This window comes from Limanda limanda, chromosome 11, assembly GCF_963576545.1.
Source record: "Limanda limanda chromosome 11, fLimLim1.1, whole genome shotgun sequence".
In the NCBI taxonomy this organism is placed as follows: domain Eukaryota; kingdom Metazoa; phylum Chordata; class Actinopteri; order Pleuronectiformes; family Pleuronectidae; genus Limanda; species Limanda limanda.
In genome coordinates, this window is record NC_083646.1 from 9,274,233 (window position 1) to 9,295,717 (window position 21,485).

The window sequence follows — 21,485 nt, forward strand, 5'->3', positions numbered from 1 at the left end:
AATAACAAGCTGTTTTTTGTTTTTCTCCCGTCGCATAGAAGTTACATGACTTTAGAGCTCCTAATAAATGCAGTATACTTTGTTTTGCTGTACACACTGAAACACTGGTTGCAACAGTTAACTAAAAAATAAAAAGATGGACTTAAGTCTGTCAGAAATAAATACAAGATATTAATTTAAATATGGAATGCTGAAGAAAAAACGTTGTCAGATAATTTAAATAAGAGGAATAATACAGAGTGCCTGGTGACATCCCTGACCTGCATTTACATTTACTGTATGGGTCATTATCTCTGATCATTAAAGATCCTCTATGTATTTTTATTTCATAGGGCAAGTGTACAATTACCTCTACAAAGCATATTATATGATTCCAGTAATTTTCTTACAATTAGGAGCCTCTCCTGTCCCATTATAAACAGAGTCACAATTATTAAGGTGACAAATGGCAAAAATCTCAAGGCCAAAAAACATTTGAGATGTTGCTCATACATCAGCAGAATTAACTTGGCACATAGGAAGACAAGTTTGTTTCACAGGGGCAGGAGAGAAACGAGATTTGCAGGTGGGTGGGAGGAATTGGGGGGAGGAATAAAGGTGAGGGGAGTTTAAAGGAGGGAGGGGGGGCATGGAAAGTCACAGATGGGTTAAAGTATAAATGCGGTGAGAAACAGAGGATTCACGTCCAGTCTGGTTTGTAGGAAGGCTCGAGGCAGCCACAAGATGATTGGCCTGATTGTTCTCGCGCTCCTGGGCGCCGCAGGTAAAGCTCAGCTGAAGGTCTTAGAATAAAAAATGAATTTGAAATCTGTCAAACATTAAATATTTTACATTTTCTTTACACCACAGCTGCAGCCCCTATGGACGACAAGATCGTAGGCGGCTACGAGTGCACACACCACTCCCAGCCCTGGCAGGTGTCTCTCAATATCGGCTACCATTACTGTGGCGGCTCCCTCATCAACGACCGCTGGATCGCCTCCGCTGCGCACTGCTGGCAAAAGTTTGTGTCACACTCAAGTGTTCATGCTGTTCTCACCAGAACTTCAAGTTCTCAACATTTGCTGTCTATTTCAGCCCCTACTCCCAGATCGCAGTCTTGGGCGACCACCACATCTGGCTGAACGAGGGCAATGAGCAGTACATGTCGGTGGACGCCATCTATTGGCACGAGAACTACGACTACACCACCCTGGACTTTGACATCATGCTGATGAGGTTGGCTCACCCTGCCACCATAACCCAATACGTCAAGCCCGTCGCCCTGCCCAAAGCCTGCCCGGCGGCCGGGGACATGTGCACGGTGTCCGGATGGGGCAACATCTACACTGATTCAGGTGACCTGATGTTATTCATCTGTGATTCTTACGAATGGAACATAAATGTAACAAATTATTACACACAGGCCTTCAATTAAAAGTAATTGTAGAAAAAGCTGTTTCTGCACTAAACACATCTGTAGAACCATTTTTTTAAAACGATACAATACCTATTGAAAAGTTACCAATACCAGTTGTCAGTCAGTGCAAGTTCATGTGTTTTTGGGGCTTAGCTTTGACAAGAGCGCAGATGGGAGGGGGTGGGATGTGTCGCTGGCACTGTGGCCTGCTCTTGCTCTTCCGGGATTACCAACCCTAGCTTTAACTCCAACATTTGTCTTTCTTTTTCTGCTCATACCTCCAGTGTTCAACCCATTCAACCTCCAGTGTGTGCAAGTCCCCATTCTGTCCCACAAGGAGTGTGAAGGCTCCTACCCCGGCAAGATCAGCGACCGCATGGTGTGCGCTGGATACCTGGAGGGAGGCAAGGACTCTTGCCAGGTATTTTTCGCGCAATTACACAGCACATTAAATGAGGCTGTTGACGTGTAGAGTAAAAAACAATTGAGCATACTGATGTGATGATGGGAGAAATAACCTCCATTTCCTCCCTTCCCCCTGCTCAGGGGGACTCTGGTGGTCCTCTGGTGTGTAATGGCGAGCTGCATGGTATCGTCTCCTGGGGCCAGGGCTGCGCTCAGCCCAACTTCCCGGGCGTTTACACCAAAGTCTGCTCTCTGTTGCCCTGGATCAACAACATTCTCAGCACATACAGCTAGACTGTGATCTGTCATCACGGAACTACATGAGAGAGGGGAACCAGTGAGAGAGAGAGAGTGAAGGAGACAGGAGGTGGTGGTGGTGGGTGGTGTCAGAGGGGAGAGCAGCTGAGAGAAGAAACAGAGAGAGAGAGAGAGAGAGAAATTTGTTCCGTCATGGCAAAGTCAATAAAATCTTCCATTTTATAATGCATCACTGTGTTTATTTCTGTTGACAATACTGTTGCTACTTTTAATACACATGATACCAGGCAACTATATTACTGTCTAACACATTTCTGAATACTTCTTTTCAAATCAGTGGTAAGACTGTAAAAATAAATATACCCCACAGTCAGATAATAAGAGTGTATGACCATCTGTCCATCCATTATCCAGAATACATGGAGCTGGAGCCAATCCCAGCTGACATTGGTCGAGATGTATATCAGACACACACCTACGGTCAATTTGTAGTCGGTTCTTGGACTCCGAGAGTGATGGTGTGCTATGGGATTCATTCTGTATTGTTCCTAAAACGTTGGTGCTAAAAGGAAGGAGAGTAGAAGACCAGTATTATTTGAAGAAATGATGCAGTACAAGCTCAAAGTCTGTCACATGTTTGACCGAGCGCCTGACGGTGTCATTCAAACCAAAACACAAATACATGGGCTGTCACATGGTGCCGTCACACTGTCACTTTACGTCATGTGATGGGAATTCATCTTGAGATTTGAAATAGGGAAATTCTCAGACTGGAGTTGCTTTTGAGTCTTTATAATAATAGGATCTGCAGAGTTTATACAACAAGCACGGGTGCTCAAAATGGAGCTGGCCGCAAGTTCACAAAAGCCAGAACTTATACAAAGAGGCGTTTCAAAAGACATAATATGAAAAGAGAAGACATGAAAGAAATGAGATCATCATCTGTGTCTTATCTGTGTCCGCGGTACGACTGCGGTCAAGCCATCGACACTCGCATCTCTGTGGTCAAAATCAGCCGACACAGAAATTCTACTGCGCGCATATTCTGACACTTATGGTAAACGCATCCAAACCATAGACTGTATATAAAGATCCAAACCGCCCAGAAAGGGGAAGGCAACAGAGTACTCGAAGTTAGAGGGAGAACACATGTGGGCCTACGTCCGGTTTCCAAAATAAACTGTTGAGCCTATACAAAATGCATAATTGAAAAATAATTTCTTAGATTAAATTCACAAGAAGTACATATTTTCTTAACTGTTAGAGACTTATGAATAGCATTTGGACAGTATCAATTATGAGATTTAACAAAATAAAAATCACACATTTTTAGCTTCAAGTAGGTAATTTCTGGATACTTCAAAGTACTGTAAAAACACTTTGCTAAATATATTCAGAGAGAGACTGATATGCCTGTGTTCAGGACCTTTCTGACTACCTACACACTGAATATCAAACATATTTACTGTATGGATTTGGAGATTTTTCAAAGTAAAGTCCAACATTTTCACTTAGGAATAAAACACTTAGTTTACAACAGTTATTTTATAAATGGAAAGGGTTGACACCACTTTTATATTTTCCTCTTTGTCATCATTTATGCCAGGTTATTGGTTATTGGTTATCTGGGTTTGGTTTTTATTTGTTATATTAACTTTGCTGTTGTGTTATGTGATGTTTGTCAATAAGTCTACACAAATATGATATAAGGAGACTTGAAAACGCCAGGTCGTTCATTTCCTGTACTTTGCTAATGATAGTAAGTCTTTATTTTATTTTTTTTTAATGAACCAGACATTCATCTCTTACTTCAGTGTGTTTGACTCTTAATTGCATTGATTTACAACACACTTTTAACAAGGATGTGTTCAACAACTATTTTCTGAAGAACATTAAAGAATTTTCTTTGTGAAATTATGGCACAAAACAAGACTCAATATTCTGCTTTGAAAGATTTTATTTGTCAAAGTGTCCAGTGCAAAAGAAGGAGCATGAACAGCAAATGATGTTGAGCTGCTCGACTGAACTTTGCTCCATCACTTAGTAGCTGGCCATGGTGGTCTCCAGCCAGTCGTTGAAGAGGCAGACCTGAAGAGGAAGAAGAATCAGAGTTAGATCAGTTCATCAGTGTCTCACTGTGGATTAAATATCTCTCTCTTTGGAAAGTTACCTTGGCGTAGACACCAGGATTTCCCATCTCAGCACATCCGTAGCCCCAGGACACAACACCCTGCAGCTCACCGTTGCACACGACGGGGCCACCGGAGTCACCCTGACACAAGCGGAAGATTAAGAGGATTCAGTTTAATATGTAATCCCAAGTATACATATAGTCGTTCTGCCTGACCATTATATTTCAGACCTGGCAAGAGTCCTTTCCTCCCTCCAGGTATCCAGCGCAGAACATGGCATCGGTGATCATGCCAGGGTAGGCGTTATCACAGTCGCTGAAAGACAGGATGGGGATGTCCAGGCACTGCAGCTTGTCACCGCTAACGGCTGGAGAACAAGACAGATTTAGAGGCAGTTGGGCTGCAGACATTGAGAAAACAATTCAGGTATATTACTCACAGCTCTGGGTGTTGCCCCATCCAGCGACTTTGCACATGGTGCCAGCGGGGGCACAGCCGCTGGGCAGAGCCACAGTCTTCACGTACTGGTTGAGGGTGGCGGGCTTGCTCAGCTTGATCAGCATGATGTCGTTGTCGATGTTCCAGGAGTTGTAGTTGGGGTGGCGGATGACACGGGAGGAGCTGACAAACTGCTCGCTTCCCTCATTGACTCTGATGTGGTGCTCGCCCATACGCACCTCCACGCGGCTGCACAGGAGAGAGAGTGTTGATTTGATCGTGACTTTCATGATGCTGTTTAAACACAATGATTCCTGCATGAAAAACGTTGTCTTCATAGCATCAAGGAGAAACTTACGACTTGTAGCAGTGAGCAGCAGACACAACCCAGTCTGCGCTGACCAGGGAGCCTCCACAGAAGTGGTAGCCGGAGTTCAGAGACACCGTATGGGCCTGGGAATGAGGCGTGCACTCATACCCTCCGACGATCTTGTCGTCCTCCAAGGCAACTGAAAAGACATGATGGCAACATAAACCCGTTAATTCTGTTCTAACTATAAGGAGAAGAATTGGCTTCTATTAGAAAGCAAGTCAATTGGACACTTACAAGCAGCTCCGATGAGCAGAACGAAGACCAGAGACCTCATGGTTGCTGTGTGATCGAGTGGATGACAGGACTTCACCAAGACCCTGGGTTTATATCCACAGGCAGGTGAGCTGCCCTGCTCTCTGGCAATCCTCATTGGTCGGTGAGGAGCCAATCCCTGCAGCGGGATGTTTGGGTCAAGTAAATGATTTCCAGAATTACTTAGAGATAAAACAGTGCATTAAAAAAGTCAGAATATCTTTCTTGTCAGCAAATTGATGTTGTTCTAAACCTTAACCATGCAGTGGTTCAATTCTTTATTTATGTGTTGCATAATGTCAAAAAAGAATCGCCGGATGATATATGTCATATAAACAATGTTTAAGTTTGAGCATGTTTTTGGTTGTGTTATCACTGATGACCTTAACTAACACAGCGTCATTAAATATTATCTAATACTATGTGACTTTTTTTTGTTTTGACCACATGTGATGTGTCTCATTCACCAGTCAGTCAGAGTTTATTCATTCTCTTAGAGATTAAATTTAGAGATCGATAAAATTTTAACAGCAACGTTGACAAAAAGATTGATCTTTTCACTGCTCTGGATATGAAGCACCTGACACAACTTTTTAACCAATACAGACGTTTTTATTTATTTATTCAACGTATAACTTAATGAATAAGCAACATGCAGATGCTCTTACACTTGTTTTTCAGGGATATTCTTTTCATGTCCATGTTGAGCATTGTCATTGAATTATTCTTCTGAGTTTGCAGAAATCACTTCTCTGGTACATAAGCCCATATTTTAACATCCATTGATATACAGATAGAATAATAACAGTATTGAATGAACGTATTTTATGGTTTAACCCTGATACTAAACCTAAATGAGAGAAATACGGGTAAAAATATTAACAATGAGATAAGCGAATAAAGAAAGGAAAAGACCCATTTACCCTGTCTCTCCATTGTCATGTGATGGGTGGCTTTCCACCAAGTAACTGTTATATTTCGATTTGCTATTAAGATCAGAGTTCTAAATACAGGAATAAAGATCCCGTCCGTCACAATATCGGGGAATCTACCTATTGAAAAAAGTTCAGGATCTAAAGCAAAGTAAATACCCAAAATCCATTTTATCTTTTTTTGAACTTTCTTCCAGAAATCCAGGAGCTTTGGTCCGTCCCAGGAAATATAAAGTCTCCAACCGACCCACAGCCCCTTATACAGACCTTTCATGATTAACATCCATACATTCACATAAAACTTGACGGGAAGTATATATTTTTAAACAAGTAGCATTTAATGAAGGCATCACATCAGAATATTATATTTGAGATGAATTGTTAATTCTTGAAAAATGTATTTTGGATCCAGTTATGCAACATCAACTGTTCTGAGAGTCATTAAGTTTACAACAGTTATTTTATAAACATCCTTTTATAAGGTTTGCAACACCTCTTTTATATTTCCCTCTTTTACATCAGTTGTTTGGCTAATTACAAAACATGTTAACGTGTAAAACTGTTCCTAGGTTGGGTTTTCATTTGTTATATTAACTTTGCTGTTGAGTTATGTGATGTTTGTCAATAATTATTGAGAAATATAATTCAAGGAGACTTAAAAACACCAGGTCATACATTTCCTGTACTTAGCTAATGATAGTAAGTCTTTATTTTATTTTCTTTAATGAACCAGACATTCATCTCTTACTTCAATGTGTTTGACTCTTAATTGCAATGATTTACAACACACTTTTAACAAGGATGTGATCAACAACTATTTTCTGAAGAACATTTAAGAATTTCCTCTGTGAAATATTGGCACAAAACAAGACTCAATATTCTGCTTTGAAAGATTTTATTTGTCAAAGTGTCCAGTGCAAAAGAAGGAGCATGAAGAGCAAATGATGTTGAGCTGCTCGACTGAACTTTGCTTCAATCACTTAGTAGCTGGCCATGGTGGTCTCCAGCCAGTCGTTGAAGAGGCAGACCTGAAGAAGAAGAAGAATCAGAGTTAGTTTAGTTCATCAGTGTCTCACTGTGGATTAAATATCTCTCTCTTTGGAAAGTTACTTTGGCGTAGACACCAGGATTTCCCATCTCAGCACATCCGTAGCCCCAGGACACAACACCCTGCAGCTCACCGTTGCACACGACGGGGCCACCGGAGTCACCCTGACACAAGCCGAAGATTAAGAGGATTCAGTTTAATATGTAATCCCAAGTATACATATAATCATTGTGCCTGACCATTAAATTTCAGACCTGGCAAGAGTCCTTTCCTCCCTCCAGGTATCCAGCGCAGAACATGGCATCGGTGATCATGCCAGGGTAGGCGTTATCACAGTCGCTGAAAGACAGGATGGGGATGTCCAGGCACTGCAGCTTGTCACCGCTAACGGCTGGAGAACAAGACAGATTTAGAGGCAGTTGGGCTGCAGACATTGAGAAAACAATTCAGGTATATTACTCACAGCTCTGGGTGTTGCCCCATCCAGCGACTTTGCACATGGTGCCAGCGGGGGCACAGCCGCTGGGCAGAGCCACAGTCTTCACGTACTGGTTGAGGGTGGCGGGCTTGCTCAGCTTGATCAGCATGATGTCGTTGTCGATGTTCCAGGAGTTGTAGTTGGGGTGGCGGATGACACGGGAGGAGCTGACAAACTGCTCGCTTCCCTCATTGACTCTGATGTGGTGCTCGCCCATACGCACCTCCACGCGGCTGCACAGGAGAGAGAGTGTTGATTTGATCGTGACTTTCATGATTCTGTTTAAACACAATGATTCCTGCATGAAAAACGTTGTCTTCATAGCATCAAGGAGAAACTTACGACTTGTAGCAGTGAGCAGCAGACACAACCCAGTCTGCGCTGACCAGGGAGCCTCCACAGAAGTGGTAGCCAGAGTTCAGAGACACCGTATGGGCCTGGGAATGAGGCGTGCACTCATACCCTCCGACAATCTTGTCGTCCTCCAAGGCAACTGAAAACACATGATGGCAACTTAAACCCGTTAATTCTGTTCTAACTATAAGGAGAAGAATTGGCTTCTATTAGAAAGCAAGTCAATTGGACACTTACAAGCAGCTCCGATGAGCAGAACGAAGACCAGAGACCTCATGGTTGCTGTGTGATCGAGTGGATGACAGGACTTCACCAAGATCCTGGGTTTATATCCACAGGCAGGTGAGCTGCCCTGCTCTCTGGCAATCCTCATTGGTCGGTGAGGAGCCAATCCCTGCAGCGGGATGTTGGGGGTCAAGTAAATGATTTCCAGAATTACTTTGAGATAAAACACAACATTAAAAAAGTCAGAATATCTTTCTTGTCAGCAAATTGATGTTGTTCTAATCCTTAACCATGCAGTGGTTAAATTCTTCATGTATGTGTTGCATAATGTCAAAAAAGAATCGCTTTTTGATATATGTCATACAAACAATGTTTAAGTTTGAGCCTGTTTTTGGTTGTGTTATCACTGATGACCTTTACCATCACAGCGTCATTAAATATGATCTAATACTATGTGACTTTTTTTGTTTTGACCACATGTGATGTGTCTCATTCACTCGTCAGTCAGAGTTTATTCATTCTCTTAGAGATTAAATTTAAAGATCGATTACATTTTAACAACACTGTGACAAAGAGATTGATCTTTTCACTACTCTGGACATAAAGCACCTGACACAACTTTTTAACCAAAACAGACGTTTTTATTTATTTATTCATCGTATAACTTAATGAATAAGCAACATGCAGATGCTCTTACACTTGTTTTTCAGTGATATTCTTTTCATGTCCATGTTGAGCATTATCATTAAATTATTCTTCTGAGTTCGCAGAAATCACGTCTCTGGTACATAAGCCCATATTTAAACATCCATTGATATACAGATAGAATAATAACAGTATTGACTGAAAGTATTTCATGGTTTAACCCTGAGACATAACTTAAATGAGAGAAATAGGAGGAAAAACATTAACAATGAGATAAGCAAATAAAGAAAGGAAAAGACCCATTTACCCTGTCTCTCCATTGTCATGTGATGGGGGGGCTTCAACCAAGTAACTGTTATATTTCGATTTGCTATTAAGAGCAGAGTTCTAAATACAGGAATCAGGATCCCGTCTGTCACAATATCAGGAAGTCTACCTGTTGAATAAAGTTCAGGATCTAAAGCAAAGTAAATACCCAAAACCTATTTTATCTCTTTTTGAACATTCTTCCAGAAATCCAGGAGCTTTGGTCCGTCCCAGGAAATATAAAGTCTCCAAGCGACCCACAGTCCCTTATACAGACCTTTCATGATTAACATCCATACGTTCACCTGAAACTTGACGGGAAGTATATATTTTTAAACAAGTAGCATTTAATGAAGGCATCACATAAGATTATATATTTAAGATGAATTGTTAATTCTTGAAAAATATGTTTTGGATCCAGGTTTGCAACATCAACTGTTCTGAGAGGCACTACGTTTACAACAGTTATTTTATAAACATCATTTTATAAGGTTTGCAACACCTCTTTTATATTTCCCTCTTTTACATTAGTTGTTTGGCTAATTACAAAACATGTTAACGTGTAAAACTGTTCCTAGGTTGGGTTTTTATTTGTTATATTAACTTTGCTGTTGAGTTATGTGATGTTTGTCAATAATTATTGAGAAATATAATTCAAGGAGACTTAAAAACACCAGGTCATACATTTCCTGTACTTTGCTAATGATAGTAAGTCTTTATTTTTTTTTTTCTTTAATGAACTAGACATTCATCTCTTACTTCAGTGTGTTTGACTCTTAATTGCAATGATTTACAACACACTTTTAACAAGGATGTGATCAACAACTATTTTCTGAAGAACATTTAAGAATTTCCTCTGTGAAATATTGGCACAAAAAAAGACTCAATATTCTGCTTTGAAAGATTTTATTTGTCAAAGTGTCCAGTGCAAAAGAAGGAGCATGAAGAGCAAATGATGTTGAGCTGCTCGACTGAACTTTGCTTCAATCACTTAGTAGCTGGCCATGGTGGTCTCCAGCCAGTCGTTGAAGAGGCAGACCTGAAGAAGAAGAAGAAGAAGAAGAAGAATCAGAGTTAGATCAGTTCATCAGTGTCTCACTGTGGATTAAATATCTCTCTCTTTGGAAAGTTACCTTGGCGTAGACACCAGGATTTCCCATCTCAGCACATCCGTAGCCCCAGGACACAACACCCTGCAGCTCACCGTTGCACACGACGGGGCCACCGGAGTCACCCTGACACAAGTGGAAGATTAAGAGGATTCAGTTTAATATGTAATTCCAAGAATACATATAGTCGTTCTGCCTGACCATTATATTTCACACCTGGCAAGAGTCCTTTCCTCCCTCCAGGTATCCAGCGCAGAACATGGCATCGGTGATCATGCCAGGGTAGGCGTTATCACAGTCGCTGAAAGACAGGATGGGGATGTCCAGGCACTGCAGCTTGTCACCGCTAACGGCTGGAGAACAAGACAGATTTAGAGAGAGTTGCACTGCAGACATTGAGAGAACAATTCAGGTATATTACTCACAGCTCTGGGTGTTGCCCCATCCAGCAACTTTGCACATGGTGCCAGCGGGGGCACAGCCGCTGGGCAGAGCCACAGTCTTCACGTACTGGTTGAGGGTGGCGGGCTTGCTCAGCTTGATCAGCATGATGTCGTTGTCAATGTTCCAGGAGTTGTAGTTGGGGTGGCGGATGACACGGGAGGAGCTGACAAACTGCTCGCTTCCCTCATTGACTCTGATGTGGTGCTCGCCCATACGCACCTCCACGCGGCTGCAAAGGAGAGAGAGTGTTGATTTGATCATGACTTTCATGATGCTGTTTAAACACAATGATTCCTGCATGAAAAACGTTGTATTCATAGCATCAAGGAGAAACTTACGACTTGTAGCAGTGAGCAGCAGACACAACCCAGTCCGCGCTGACCAGGGAGCCTCCACAGAAGTGGTAGCCGGAGTTCAGAGACACCGTATGGGCCTGGGAATGAGGCGTGCACTCATACCCTCCGACGATCTTGTCGTCCTCCAGGGCAACTGAAAAGACATGATGGCAACATAAACCTGTTAATTCTGTTGTCACTATAAGGAGAAGAATTGGCTTCTATTAGAAAGCAAGTCAATTGGACACTTACAAGCAGCTCCGATGAGCAGAACGAAGACCAGAGACCTCATGGTTGCTGTGTGATCGAGTGGATGACAGGACTTCACCAAGATCCTGGGTTTATATCCACAGGCAGGTGAGCTGCCCTGCTCTCTGGCAATCCTCATTGGCTGGTGAGGAGCCAATCCCTGCAGCGGGATGTTTGGGTCAAGTGAATCATTTACAGAATTACTTCGAGATAAAACAGTGCATTAAACAAGTCAGAATATCTTTCGTGTCAGCAAATGGATGTTGTTCTAATCCTTAACCATGCAGTGGTTCAATTCTTCATGTTTGTGTTGCATAATATCAAAATGGAATCGCCATATGATATATGTCATATAAACAATGTTTAAGTTTGAGCCTGTTTTTGGTTGTGTTATCACTGATGACCTTAACTAACACAGCGCCATTAAGTATTATCTAATACTATGTGACTTTTTTTGTTTTGACCACATGTGATGTGTCTCATTCACTCATCAGTCAGAGTTTATTCATTATCTTAGAGATTAAATTTAGAGATCGGTTACATTTTAACCGCAACGTGACGCAAAGTGATTGATCTTTTCACTACTCTGGACATAAAGCACCAGACACAACTTTTGAACCAATACAGATGTTTTTATTTATTTATTCACCGTATAACTTAATGAAGAAGCAACATGCAGATGCTCTTACACTTGTTTTTCAGTGATATTCTTTTCATGTCCATGTTGAGCATTGTCATTAAATTATTCTTCTGAGTTTGCAGAAATCACCTCTGGTTCATAAGACCATATTTAAACATCCATTGATATACAGATAGAATAATAAAAGTATTGACTGAAAGTATTTTATGGTTTAACCCTGATACTAAACCTAAATGAGAGAAATAAGAGTAAAAATATTAACAATGAGATGAGCAAATAAAGAAAGGAAAAGACCCATTTACCCTGTCTGTTCATTGTCATGTGATGTTGGGGCTTCAACCAAATAACTGTTAAATTTCGATTTGCTATTAAGAGCAAAGTTCTAAATACAGGAATCAAGTCCCTGTCCGTCACAATATCAGGGAGTCTACCTAATGAATAAAGTTCAGGATCTAAAGCAAAGTAAATACCCAAAATCCATTTTATCTTTTTTTTTAACATTCTTCCAGAAATCCAGGAGCTTTGGTCCGTCCAAGGAAATATAAAGTCTCCAACCGACCCACAGTCCCTTATACAGACCTTTCATGATTAACATCCATACGTTCACATGAAACTTGACGGGAAGTATATATTTTTAAACAAGTAGCATTTAATGAAGGCATCACATCAGAATATTATATTTGAGATGAATTGTTAATTCTTGAAAAATATATTTTGGATCCAGGTTTGCAACATCAACTGTTCTGAGAGGCACTAAGTTTACAACAGTTATTTTATAACCATCAGTTTATAAGGTTTGCAACACCTCTTTTATATTTTCCTCTTTTACATCAGTTGTTTGGCTAATTACAAAACATGTTAACGTGTAAAACTGTTCCTAGGTTGGGTTTTTATTTGTTATATTAACTTTGCTGTTGAGTTATTTGATGTTTGTCAATAATTATTAAGAAATATAATTCAAGGAGACTTAAAAACACCAGGTCATACATTTCCTGTACTTTGCTAATGATAGTAAGTCTTTATTTTATTTTCTTTAATGAACCAGACATTCATCTCTTTCTTCAGTGTGTTTGACTCTTGATTGCAATGATTTACAACACACTTTTAACAAGGATGTGATCAACAACTATTTTCTGAAGAACATTTAAGAATTTCCTCTTTGAAATATTGGCACAAAACAAGACTCAATATTCTGCTTTGAAAGATTTTATTTGTCAAAGTGTCCAGTGCAAAAGAAGGAGCATGAAGAGCAAATGATGTTGAGCTGCTCGACTGAACTTTGCTTCAATCACTTAGTAGCTGGCCATGGTGGTCTCCAGCCAGTCGTTGAAGAGGCAGACCTGAAGAAGAAGAAGAAGAATCAGAGTTAGATCAGTTCATCAGTGTCTCACTGTGGATTAAATATCTCTCTCTTTGGAAAGTTACCTTGGCGTAGACACCAGGATTTCCCATCTCAGCACATCCGTAGCCCCAGGACACAACACCCTGCAGCTCACCGTTGCACACGACGGGGCCACCGGAGTCACCCTGACACAAGCGGAAGATTAAGAGGATTCAGTTTAATATGTAATCCCAAGTATACATATAATCATTGTGCCTGACCATTAAATTTCAGACCTGGCAAGAGTCCTTTCCTCCCTCCAGGTATCCAGCGCAGAACATTGAATCGGTGATCATGCCAGGGTAGGCGTTATCACAGTCGCTGAAAGACAGGATGGGGATGTCCAGGCACTGCAGCTTGTCACCGCTAACGGCTGGAGAACAAGACAGATTTAGAGGCAGTTGGGCTGCAGACATTGAGAAAACAATTCAGGTATATTACTCACAGCTCTGGGTGTTGCCCCATCCAGCGACTTTGCACATGGTGCCAGCGGGGGCACAGCCACTGGGCAGAGCCACAGTCTTCACGTACTGGTTGAGGGTGGCGGGCTTGCTCAGCTTGATCAGCATGATGTCGTTGTCGATGTTCCAGGAGTTGTAGTTGGGGTGGCGGATGACACGGGAGGAGCTGACAAACTGCTCGCTTCCCTCATTGACTCTAATGTGGTGCTCGCCCATACGCACCTCCACACGGCTGCAAAGGAGAGAGAGTGTTGATTTGATCGTGACTTTCATGAGGCTGTTTAAACACAATGATTCCTGCATGAAAAACGTTGTCTTCATAGCATCAAGGAGAAACTTACGACTTGTAGCAGTGAGCAGCAGACACAACCCAGTCTGCGCTGACCAGGGAGCCTCCACAGAAGTGGTAGCCGGAGTTCAGAGACACCGTATGGGCCTGGGAATGAGGCGTGCACTCATACCCTCCGACGATCTTGTCGTCCTCCAAGGCAACTGAAAAGACATGATGGCAACATAAACCTGTTAATTCTGTTGTCACTATAAGGAGAAGAATTGGCTTCTATTAGAAAGCAAGTCAATTGGACACTTACAAGCAGCTCCGATGAGCAGAACGAAGACCAGAGACCTCATGGTTGCTGTGTGATCGAGGGGATGACAGGACTTCACCAAGATCCTGGGTTTATATCCACGGGCAGGTGAGCTGCCCTGCTCTCTGGCAATCCTCATTGGCTGGTGAGGAGCCAATCCCTGCAGCGGGATGTTTGGGTCAAGTGAATCATTTACAGAATTACTTCGAGATAAAACAGTGCATTAAACAAGTCAGAATATCTTTCGTGTCAGCAAATTGATGTTGTTCTAATCCTTAACCATGCAGTGGTTCAATTCTTCATGTTTGTGTTGCATAATATCAAAATGGAATCGCCATATGATATATGTCATATAAACAATGTTTAAGTTTGAGCCTGTTTTTGGTTGTGTTATCACTGATGACCTTAACTAACACAGTGCCATTAAGTATTATCTAATACTATGTGACTTTTTTTGTTTTGACCACATGTGATGTGTCTCATTCACTCGTCAGTCAGAGTTTATTCATTCTCTTAGAGATTAAATTTAGAGATCGGTTACATTTTAACCGCAACGTGACGCAAAGTGATTGATCTTTTCACTACTCTGGACATAAAGCACCAGACACAACTTTTGAACCAATACAGATGTTTTTATTTATTTATTCACCGTATAACTTAATGAAGAAGCAACATGCAGATGCTCTTACACTTGTTTTTCAGTGATATTCTTTTCATGTCCATATTGAGCATTGTCATTAAATTATTCTTCTGAGTTTGCAGAAATCACCTCTGGTTCATAAGCCCATATTTAAACATCCATTGATATACAGATAGAATAATAAAAGTATTGACTGAAAGTATTTTATGGTTTAACCCTGATACTTAACCTAAATGAGAGAAATACGAGTAAAAATATTAACAATGAGATGAGCAAATAAAGAAAGGAAAAGACCCATTTACCCTGTCTGTTCATTGTCATGTGATGGTGGGGCTTCAACCAAGTAACTGTTATATTTCGATTTGCTATTAAGATCAGAGTTCTAAATACAGGAATCAAGTCCCTGTCCGTCACAATATCAGGGAGTCTACCTAATGAATAAAGTTCAGGATCTAAAGCAAAGTAAATACCCAAAATCCATTTTATCTTTTTTTGAACATTCTTCTAGAAATCCAGGAGCTTTGGTCCGTCCCAGGAAATATAAAGTCTCCAACCGACCCACAGTCCCTTATACAGACCTTTCATGATTAACATCCATACGTTCACATGAAACTTGACGGGAAGTATATATTTTTAAACAAGTAGCATTTAATGAAGGCATCACATCAGAATATTATATTTGAGATGAATTGTTAATTCTTGAAAAATATATTTTGGATCCAGGTTTGCAACATCAACTGTTCTGAGAGGCACTAAGTTTACAACAGTTATTTTATAACCATCAGTTTATAAGGTTTGCAACACCTCTTTTATATTTCCTTCTTTTACATCAGTTGTTTGGCTAATTACAAAACATGTTAACGTGTAAAACTGTTCCTAGGTTGGGTTTTTATTTGTTATATTAACTTTGCTGTTGAGTTATTTGATGTTTGTCAATAATTATTAAGAAATATAATTCAAGGAGACTTAAAAACACCAGGTCATACATTTCCTGTACTTTGCTAATGATAGTAAGTCTTTATTTTATTTTCTTTAATGAACCAGACATTCATCTCTTTCTTCAGTGTGTTTGACTCTTGATTGCAATGATTTACAACACACTTTTAACAAGGATGTGATCAACAACTATTTTCTGAAGAACATTTAAGAATTTCCTCTGTGAAATATTGGCACAAAACAAGACTCAATATTCTGCTTTGAAAGATTTTATTTGTCAAAGTGTCCAGTGCAAAAGAAGGAGCATGAAGAGCAAATGATGTTGAGCTGCTCGACTGAACTTTGCTTCAATCACTTAGTAGCTGGCCATCGTGGTCTCCAGCCAGTCGTTGAAGAGGCAGACCTGAAGAAGAAGAAGAAGAATTAGAGTTAGATCAGTTCATCAGTGTCTCACTGTGGATTAAATATCTCTCTCTTTGGAAAGTTACCTTGGCGTAGACACCAGGATTTCCCATCTCAGCACATCCGTAGCCCCAGGACACAACACCCTGCAGCTCACCGTTGCACACGACGGGGCCACCGGAGTCACCCTGACACAAGCGGAAGATTAAGAGGATTCAGTTTAATATGTAATCCCAAGTATACATATAATCATTGTGCCTGACCATTAAATTTCAGACCTGGCAAGAGTCCTTTCCTCCCTCCAGGTATCCAGCGCAGAACATGGAATCGGTGATCATGCCAGGGTAGGCGTTATCACAGTCGCTGAAAGACAGGATGGGGATGTCCAGGCACTGCAGCTTGTCACCGCTAACGGCTGGAGAACAAGACAGATTTAGAGGCAGTTGGGCTGCAGACATTGAGAAAACAATTCAGGTATATTACTCACAGCTCTGGGTGTTGCCCCATCCAGCGACTTTGCACATGGTGCCAGCGGGGGCACAGCCGCTGGGCAGAGCCACAGTCTTCACGTACTGGTTGAGGGTGGCGGGCTTGCTCAGCTTGATCAGCATGATGTCGTTGTCGATGTTCCAGGAGTTGTAGTTGGGGTGGCGGATGACACGGGAGGAGCTGACAAACTGCTCGCTTCCCTCATTGACTCTGATGTGGTGCTCACCCATACGCACCTCCACGCGGCTGCACAGGAGAGAGAGTGTTGAGTTGATCGTGACTTTCATGAGGCTGTTTAAACACAATGATTCCTGCATGAAAAACGTTGTCTTCATAGCATCAAGGAGAAACTTACGACTTGTAGCAGTGAGCAGCAGACACAACCCAGTCCGCGCTGACCAGGGAGCCTCCACAGAAGTGGTAGCCAGAGTTCAGAGACACCGTATGGGCCTGGGAATGAGGCGTGCACTCATACCCTCCGACGATCTTGTCGTCCTCCAAGGCAACTGAAAACACATGATGGCAACTTAAACCCGTTAATTCTGTTCTAACTATAAGGAGAAGAATTGGCTTCTATTAGAAAGCAAGTCAATTGGACACTTACAAGCAGCTCCGATGAGCAGAACGAAGACCAGAGACCTCATGGTTGCTGTGTGATCGAGTGGATGACAGGACTTCACCAAGATCCTGGGTTTATATCCACAGGCAGGTGAGCTGCCCTGCTCTCTGGCAATCCTCATTGGCTGGTGAGGAGCCAATCCCTGCAGCGGGATGTTTGGGTCAAGTGAATGATTTCCAGAATTACTTACAAATAAAATACTGCATTAAAAAAGTAAGAAAGGACTTTTGTAGGGATGCAACGATATGGAAATTCTTGGCCGATACTGATAATTGCTTATTTTGTTTTTGTTGGTATTCATTCACCCTTTTCTGCCAGGATAATAATGAAGTCATTTTATAAAAAGCACTTTAAAAAATTATTTCATCCCTTTATCACTCTTATCTTTTAATGAGCACAAATTTAATCAGTTTTCTGAAACAATCTTTAGTTTAACTAAACTTTATTTAAAGGAGACATATTATGCCCATTTTGCCACAAGTTGATATGGTTCCTTAGGGTCTTAATGAAATGTCTGTAACATATTTTGGTCAAAATACCACAAGGATCATTTAAAACAGCACCCTTTTTACCGATTGACCATATGTGATTTGTTTCATTCAGTCACCAGTCAGAGCGTATTCATTCACTCACAGATTAGATATAGATATCGATAACATTTTGACAGGAATGTCGACAGAGGAATTTATCTTTTCAGTACGCTCGAGGTAAACTCATAATCATCCTTAAGAAAATGTGCTTCGTGCCCATGTGCTGCTCTGGGTCTCAGCCCTGAGCTGCCACACAGTTGTTCTACTTCTTGTCATTCAGCTACATCTCAAAGTATAATGTTCGTTTCTTAATCTGCTTCGTTTTTCCATAAGCTGCTATCACTCTAATTCTCTTGCTTTGGTAAATGTTTTGAATCCAGCACCTGTTGTTTTGAGGTTCCTGTGGTCAGATTGTGCGGGGCACTCGAGGACACTACTAAATTTAGATGTGTATGGACACAGTATTTCACAGCTGGATGCTTCTCAGGACTGAATATCTGGAAACCAAATTCAGATACGAAGGCGGAGGCTGGCGTGCCAGAGGAAACACATTTTCAATGGATCATACAAGGTAGAGAGCAATGGTGAGGGAACAATAACAATAACATGGTTTGAAAAATATAATGTTACAAGTAAAAGACATGAAGGTAAAAGTATACAACTTCACTGTTAAGCTGTGATAGTCTTAATGGTGTTGTGGGACAATTTATAACATCATCATTCTTATGCGCTTTGCACAACTCCACCTAATGAGCCAAATAACTGAATGAGAAGAGCTGTGACACACAAATTCAGAACTTAAGTTCACAATTGCATTCATGTTTACACTGTGGTAGTGTTTATATTATTTATCATTTATCATACTTATCATTATTACTCACTTTACTGCTAACGTATGCGCTTTAGTTGTGTTTACTTATATTATATTAAAGAACTTTATTTTAAACTTCTTTTGCCTGTATCTTTATTTTATTATAGTGTGGTTTATGTTTAGATTTATACATTTAAATTGAAGATCTTTGCAACAGGCACAATTCGATTTGAGCATAACTTTCGTAAATTTGCTGTGCTTGCACGATGATATAAAGGTCTCGGAATTTTAATCTTTAACCCTTTGATACAAAAAAAGTGACCTGATGAAGTTTTAATTGTAAATATCTTTGCAATAAATTTATTTCATCATTCAGAGTTCCAGGAATTCCTCAATTAAGTTGTTTTTGATCATCACAAATTCTTTTTTTCATTTGTACTTTTTTATTTCTTTAATAAAAATCATTTTTGTATCACTACCCTTCTAAGGCACAACATGGGTCAAAAATTACCCATATTTATGGCCCGAGCACTGACATCAAAGGTCAGGTGAGGCCCTATTGAAATTGTAAGGATTATTTTTATTATTATTATTATTATTATTATTATTATTATTATTATTATTATTATTATTATTATTATTATTATTATTATTATTATTATTATTATTATTATTATTATCACTATTATTCAGGCAAATTAATTGGCTTTTTGAGATCTTTACCATGCTCAAATTCTTACCAAAATTTGCAGAAAGTTAGAAAGTGGTGAAAATTTACGTATTCGGAAGGAATTTTCAATGGGCGTCGCAAAATGGCTCAACCGTGCCCCCCGAGACCCCTGGAACGTGTTCACATTGACCGATCTTCACAAAAATCAATACACAGGTGTATCATGACCAGACAAACAAAAAAGTCTGTAGGTGCAATTGGAAAAACACAACAGGAAGCCTGCTATTTTGCATTTAGTGGCCATTTTGGCCATATTTTCACATGTTATTTCATGCATGGCTGTGCTTCTTTGCTATATCTTTTAAAATCTATTTATTAAATCATCTAAGATAACAAAGTATTCATTAAAATATCTTGTTTTTGATTACCACAAATCATTATTTTCCTTTTCTCTGTCTTAATTTATTACTGCATCAAGTTTACACACATGGGTCTGCAAGTGTGAATTTGATAGGAACCTTTGATTTGTAAATGTTTGTAATTAGGAACATGTTTACTGTGGATAACTTTTCACATGCCACACTTGTCAGAACTACTTATCAGAACTAAACGGGCTGCTTTTGCACATCTGATTCATGTACGTCTTATTTTACAATTGTTTTACCTAAGAAAATTTTATTTGATATCTTGTGAAAAGATAACTGCACATAACATTTAAACATTACTTCTCTCTACTGGTGGTTAAGAGAAATATGTCCAATATTATTAGCTAGCTGATAACATATTCTCTTTTAGCTAGCTAATGTTAGCTTATGTAAGCTAGGTCAATTCTAGCTAACGATAGCTAGGGCAACATGTCATTCTAATCTAGCTAGCTAATGATAGCTAACGATAGCTAGGTCAACATGACATTCTATTCTAGCTAGCTAATGTTAGCTGATGTCAACTAGGTCAACAAAATACAACTTGAAATAGAACAGTGTACAGTATACAGTATACTGTATACTTTATAAACTGATGGATGAAAATATTATTTTGATTTTCTTTATTCACAGTGTTAGTATGGCTCGTCACAGTCATTCCAGATTTACAGCTTAACAGGTCATAGAGATGCTAAATGAAGAACAGGATGAAGATGAAGCAATTCTTAATCCTGATTGTGAGTCTGACATCTCTGATGCTGATGACCTAGACTATATCTGAAAAGCAGAAAAGTCATAGGTTTGTATGCCACCTTTTTACGGCAGAATAGTTGACCGTTTTCATGCCGCTTTTTAACGGCAGAAAAGTTGACCGTTTTCATGCCGCTTTTTAACGGCAGAAAAGTTGGCCGTTTTCATGCCGCTTTTTAACGGCAGAAAAGTTGGCCGTTTTCATGCCACTTTTTAACGGCAGAAAAGCCGAAGGTTTGTATGCCTCTTTTTAATGGCAGAGTCATAGGTTTGTATGCTTATTACAGAGGCAATGGGAAGATGTGGGTTAAGAAAAATAAACGCTGCCACCACCCAGCCACAGGAGGACATCAGACAGGAGTGAAGAGGAAGAGGTGCAAGGGTTCCAAGTGCACCAGCTCTGTGTGCAAGGAGCACAAACATGTGATAGTCATTTGTGAGCCATGTATGCACTGAGATGGCAATTTGCACGGTACCCATATGAGTTTATGTAGTCAGGTTTCTTTTCTTTTATTCATTCATTTTATACATTCACCACAGTTCACTACAGTTCAACATTATTTTTATCGGTTGTATGGTGTATGTTTTGTGTAAGTTAGACAAAGTGACAAATAAACATTTAAAATATTGATTTGTGGTAATCAAAAACAAGATTTTTAATGAATACTTTGAATATTAAATAATGAATGAATTGATTTCCAAAAATATATCGAAGAAACACTCAGCCGTGCATGAAATAACATTGTAGGTCAATACAGGTCATTT

At 40.1% G+C, this 21,485-nt stretch overlaps 6 protein-coding genes across 6 annotated transcripts; 1 reads left to right on the forward strand and 5 right to left on the reverse strand.

The window, feature by feature from the left end:
• Positions 1-673: 673 nt before the first annotated feature.
• On the forward strand, positions 674-2,291 carry LOC133014391 (trypsin-2-like). The gene is made up of 5 exons (XM_061081624.1): positions 674-763; positions 850-1,003; positions 1,078-1,337; positions 1,684-1,820; positions 1,946-2,291. The coding sequence occupies exons 1-5, from the start codon at positions 724-726 to the stop codon at positions 2,096-2,098; spliced, it is 744 nt and encodes a 247-aa protein (XP_060937607.1). The 5' UTR covers positions 674-723; the 3' UTR covers positions 2,099-2,291.
• A 1,710-nt stretch (positions 2,292-4,001) lies between these two features.
• Positions 4,002-5,375, reverse strand: LOC133014376 (trypsin-1-like). Its single transcript, XM_061081597.1, has 6 exons — positions 5,240-5,375; positions 4,991-5,141; positions 4,634-4,881; positions 4,425-4,561; positions 4,233-4,334; positions 4,002-4,150 (listed from the first exon to the last, which is right to left on the reverse strand). Exons 1-6 carry the CDS (start codon positions 5,373-5,375, stop codon positions 4,103-4,105), a joined length of 822 nt encoding a protein of 273 aa, XP_060937580.1. The 3' UTR covers positions 4,002-4,102.
• A 1,692-nt stretch (positions 5,376-7,067) lies between these two features.
• LOC133014380 (trypsin-1-like) lies at positions 7,068-8,442 on the reverse strand. Its single transcript, XM_061081601.1, has 6 exons — positions 8,307-8,442; positions 8,058-8,208; positions 7,701-7,948; positions 7,492-7,628; positions 7,300-7,401; positions 7,068-7,217 (listed from the first exon to the last, which is right to left on the reverse strand). Exons 1-6 carry the CDS (start codon positions 8,440-8,442, stop codon positions 7,170-7,172), a joined length of 822 nt encoding a protein of 273 aa, XP_060937584.1. The 3' UTR covers positions 7,068-7,169.
• Positions 8,443-10,134: 1,692 nt separating this feature from the next.
• On the reverse strand, positions 10,135-11,521 carry LOC133014378 (trypsin-1-like). Its single transcript, XM_061081599.1, has 6 exons — positions 11,386-11,521; positions 11,137-11,287; positions 10,780-11,027; positions 10,571-10,707; positions 10,379-10,480; positions 10,135-10,284 (listed from the first exon to the last, which is right to left on the reverse strand). The coding sequence occupies exons 1-6, from the start codon at positions 11,519-11,521 to the stop codon at positions 10,237-10,239; spliced, it is 822 nt and encodes a 273-aa protein (XP_060937582.1). The 3' UTR covers positions 10,135-10,236.
• A 1,691-nt stretch (positions 11,522-13,212) lies between these two features.
• On the reverse strand, positions 13,213-14,590 carry LOC133014377 (trypsin-1-like). Its single transcript, XM_061081598.1, has 6 exons — positions 14,455-14,590; positions 14,206-14,356; positions 13,849-14,096; positions 13,640-13,776; positions 13,448-13,549; positions 13,213-13,362 (listed from the first exon to the last, which is right to left on the reverse strand). Exons 1-6 carry the CDS (start codon positions 14,588-14,590, stop codon positions 13,315-13,317), a joined length of 822 nt encoding a protein of 273 aa, XP_060937581.1. The 3' UTR covers positions 13,213-13,314.
• Positions 14,591-16,280: 1,690 nt separating this feature from the next.
• LOC133014379 (trypsin-1-like) lies at positions 16,281-17,658 on the reverse strand. Its single transcript, XM_061081600.1, has 6 exons — positions 17,523-17,658; positions 17,274-17,424; positions 16,917-17,164; positions 16,708-16,844; positions 16,516-16,617; positions 16,281-16,430 (listed from the first exon to the last, which is right to left on the reverse strand). Exons 1-6 carry the CDS (start codon positions 17,656-17,658, stop codon positions 16,383-16,385), a joined length of 822 nt encoding a protein of 273 aa, XP_060937583.1. The 3' UTR covers positions 16,281-16,382.
• Between the last annotated feature and the right edge of the window lie 3,827 nt (positions 17,659-21,485).

Coding starts and splice junctions, on each gene's coding strand:
- LOC133014377 (XM_061081598.1), bottom strand. CDS start 14,590: ATGAGGATTGCCAGAGAGCAGGGCAGCTCACCTGCCCGTGGATATAAA. Junction 14,357..14,454: donor TCTGCTCATCGGAGCTGCTT/GTAAGTGTCCAA, acceptor ATGTCTTTTCAG/TTGCCTTGGAGGACGACAAG. Junction 13,550..13,639: donor GAGGAAAGGACTCTTGCCAG/GTCTGAAATTTA, acceptor CGCTTGTGTCAG/GGTGACTCCGGTGGCCCCGT.
- LOC133014391 (XM_061081624.1), top strand. CDS start 724: ATGATTGGCCTGATTGTTCTCGCGCTCCTGGGCGCCGCAG. Junction 764..849: donor CGCGCTCCTGGGCGCCGCAG/GTAAAGCTCAGC, acceptor TTTACACCACAG/CTGCAGCCCCTATGGACGAC. Junction 1,004..1,077: donor GCTGCGCACTGCTGGCAAAA/GTTTGTGTCACA, acceptor TGTCTATTTCAG/CCCCTACTCCCAGATCGCAG.
- LOC133014379 (XM_061081600.1), bottom strand. CDS start 17,658: ATGAGGATTGCCAGAGAGCAGGGCAGCTCACCTGCCTGTGGATATAAA. Junction 17,425..17,522: donor TCTGCTCATCGGAGCTGCTT/GTAAGTGTCCAA, acceptor ATGTGTTTTCAG/TTGCCTTGGAGGACGACAAG. Junction 16,845..16,916: donor ATGGGGCAACACCCAGAGCT/GTGAGTAATATA, acceptor CTTGTTCTCCAG/CCGTTAGCGGTGACAAGCTG.
- LOC133014376 (XM_061081597.1), bottom strand. CDS start 5,375: ATGAGGATTGCCAGAGAGCAGGGCAGCTCACCTGCCTGTGGATATAAA. Junction 5,142..5,239: donor TCTGCTCATCGGAGCTGCTT/GTAAGTGTCCAA, acceptor ATGTCTTTTCAG/TTGCCTTGGAGGACGACAAG. Junction 4,882..4,990: donor GCTGCTCACTGCTACAAGTC/GTAAGTTTCTCC, acceptor TCTCCTGTGCAG/CCGCGTGGAGGTGCGTATGG.
- LOC133014378 (XM_061081599.1), bottom strand. CDS start 11,521: ATGAGGATTGCCAGAGAGCAGGGCAGCTCACCTGCCTGTGGATATAAA. Junction 11,288..11,385: donor TCTGCTCATCGGAGCTGCTT/GTAAGTGTCCAA, acceptor ATGTCTTTTCAG/TTGCCCTGGAGGACGACAAG. Junction 10,481..10,570: donor GAGGAAAGGACTCTTGCCAG/GTGTGAAATATA, acceptor CACTTGTGTCAG/GGTGACTCCGGTGGCCCCGT.
- LOC133014380 (XM_061081601.1), bottom strand. CDS start 8,442: ATGAGGATTGCCAGAGAGCAGGGCAGCTCACCTGCCTGTGGATATAAA. Junction 7,629..7,700: donor ATGGGGCAACACCCAGAGCT/GTGAGTAATATA, acceptor CTTGTTCTCCAG/CCGTTAGCGGTGACAAGCTG. Junction 7,402..7,491: donor GAGGAAAGGACTCTTGCCAG/GTCTGAAATTTA, acceptor GGCTTGTGTCAG/GGTGACTCCGGTGGCCCCGT.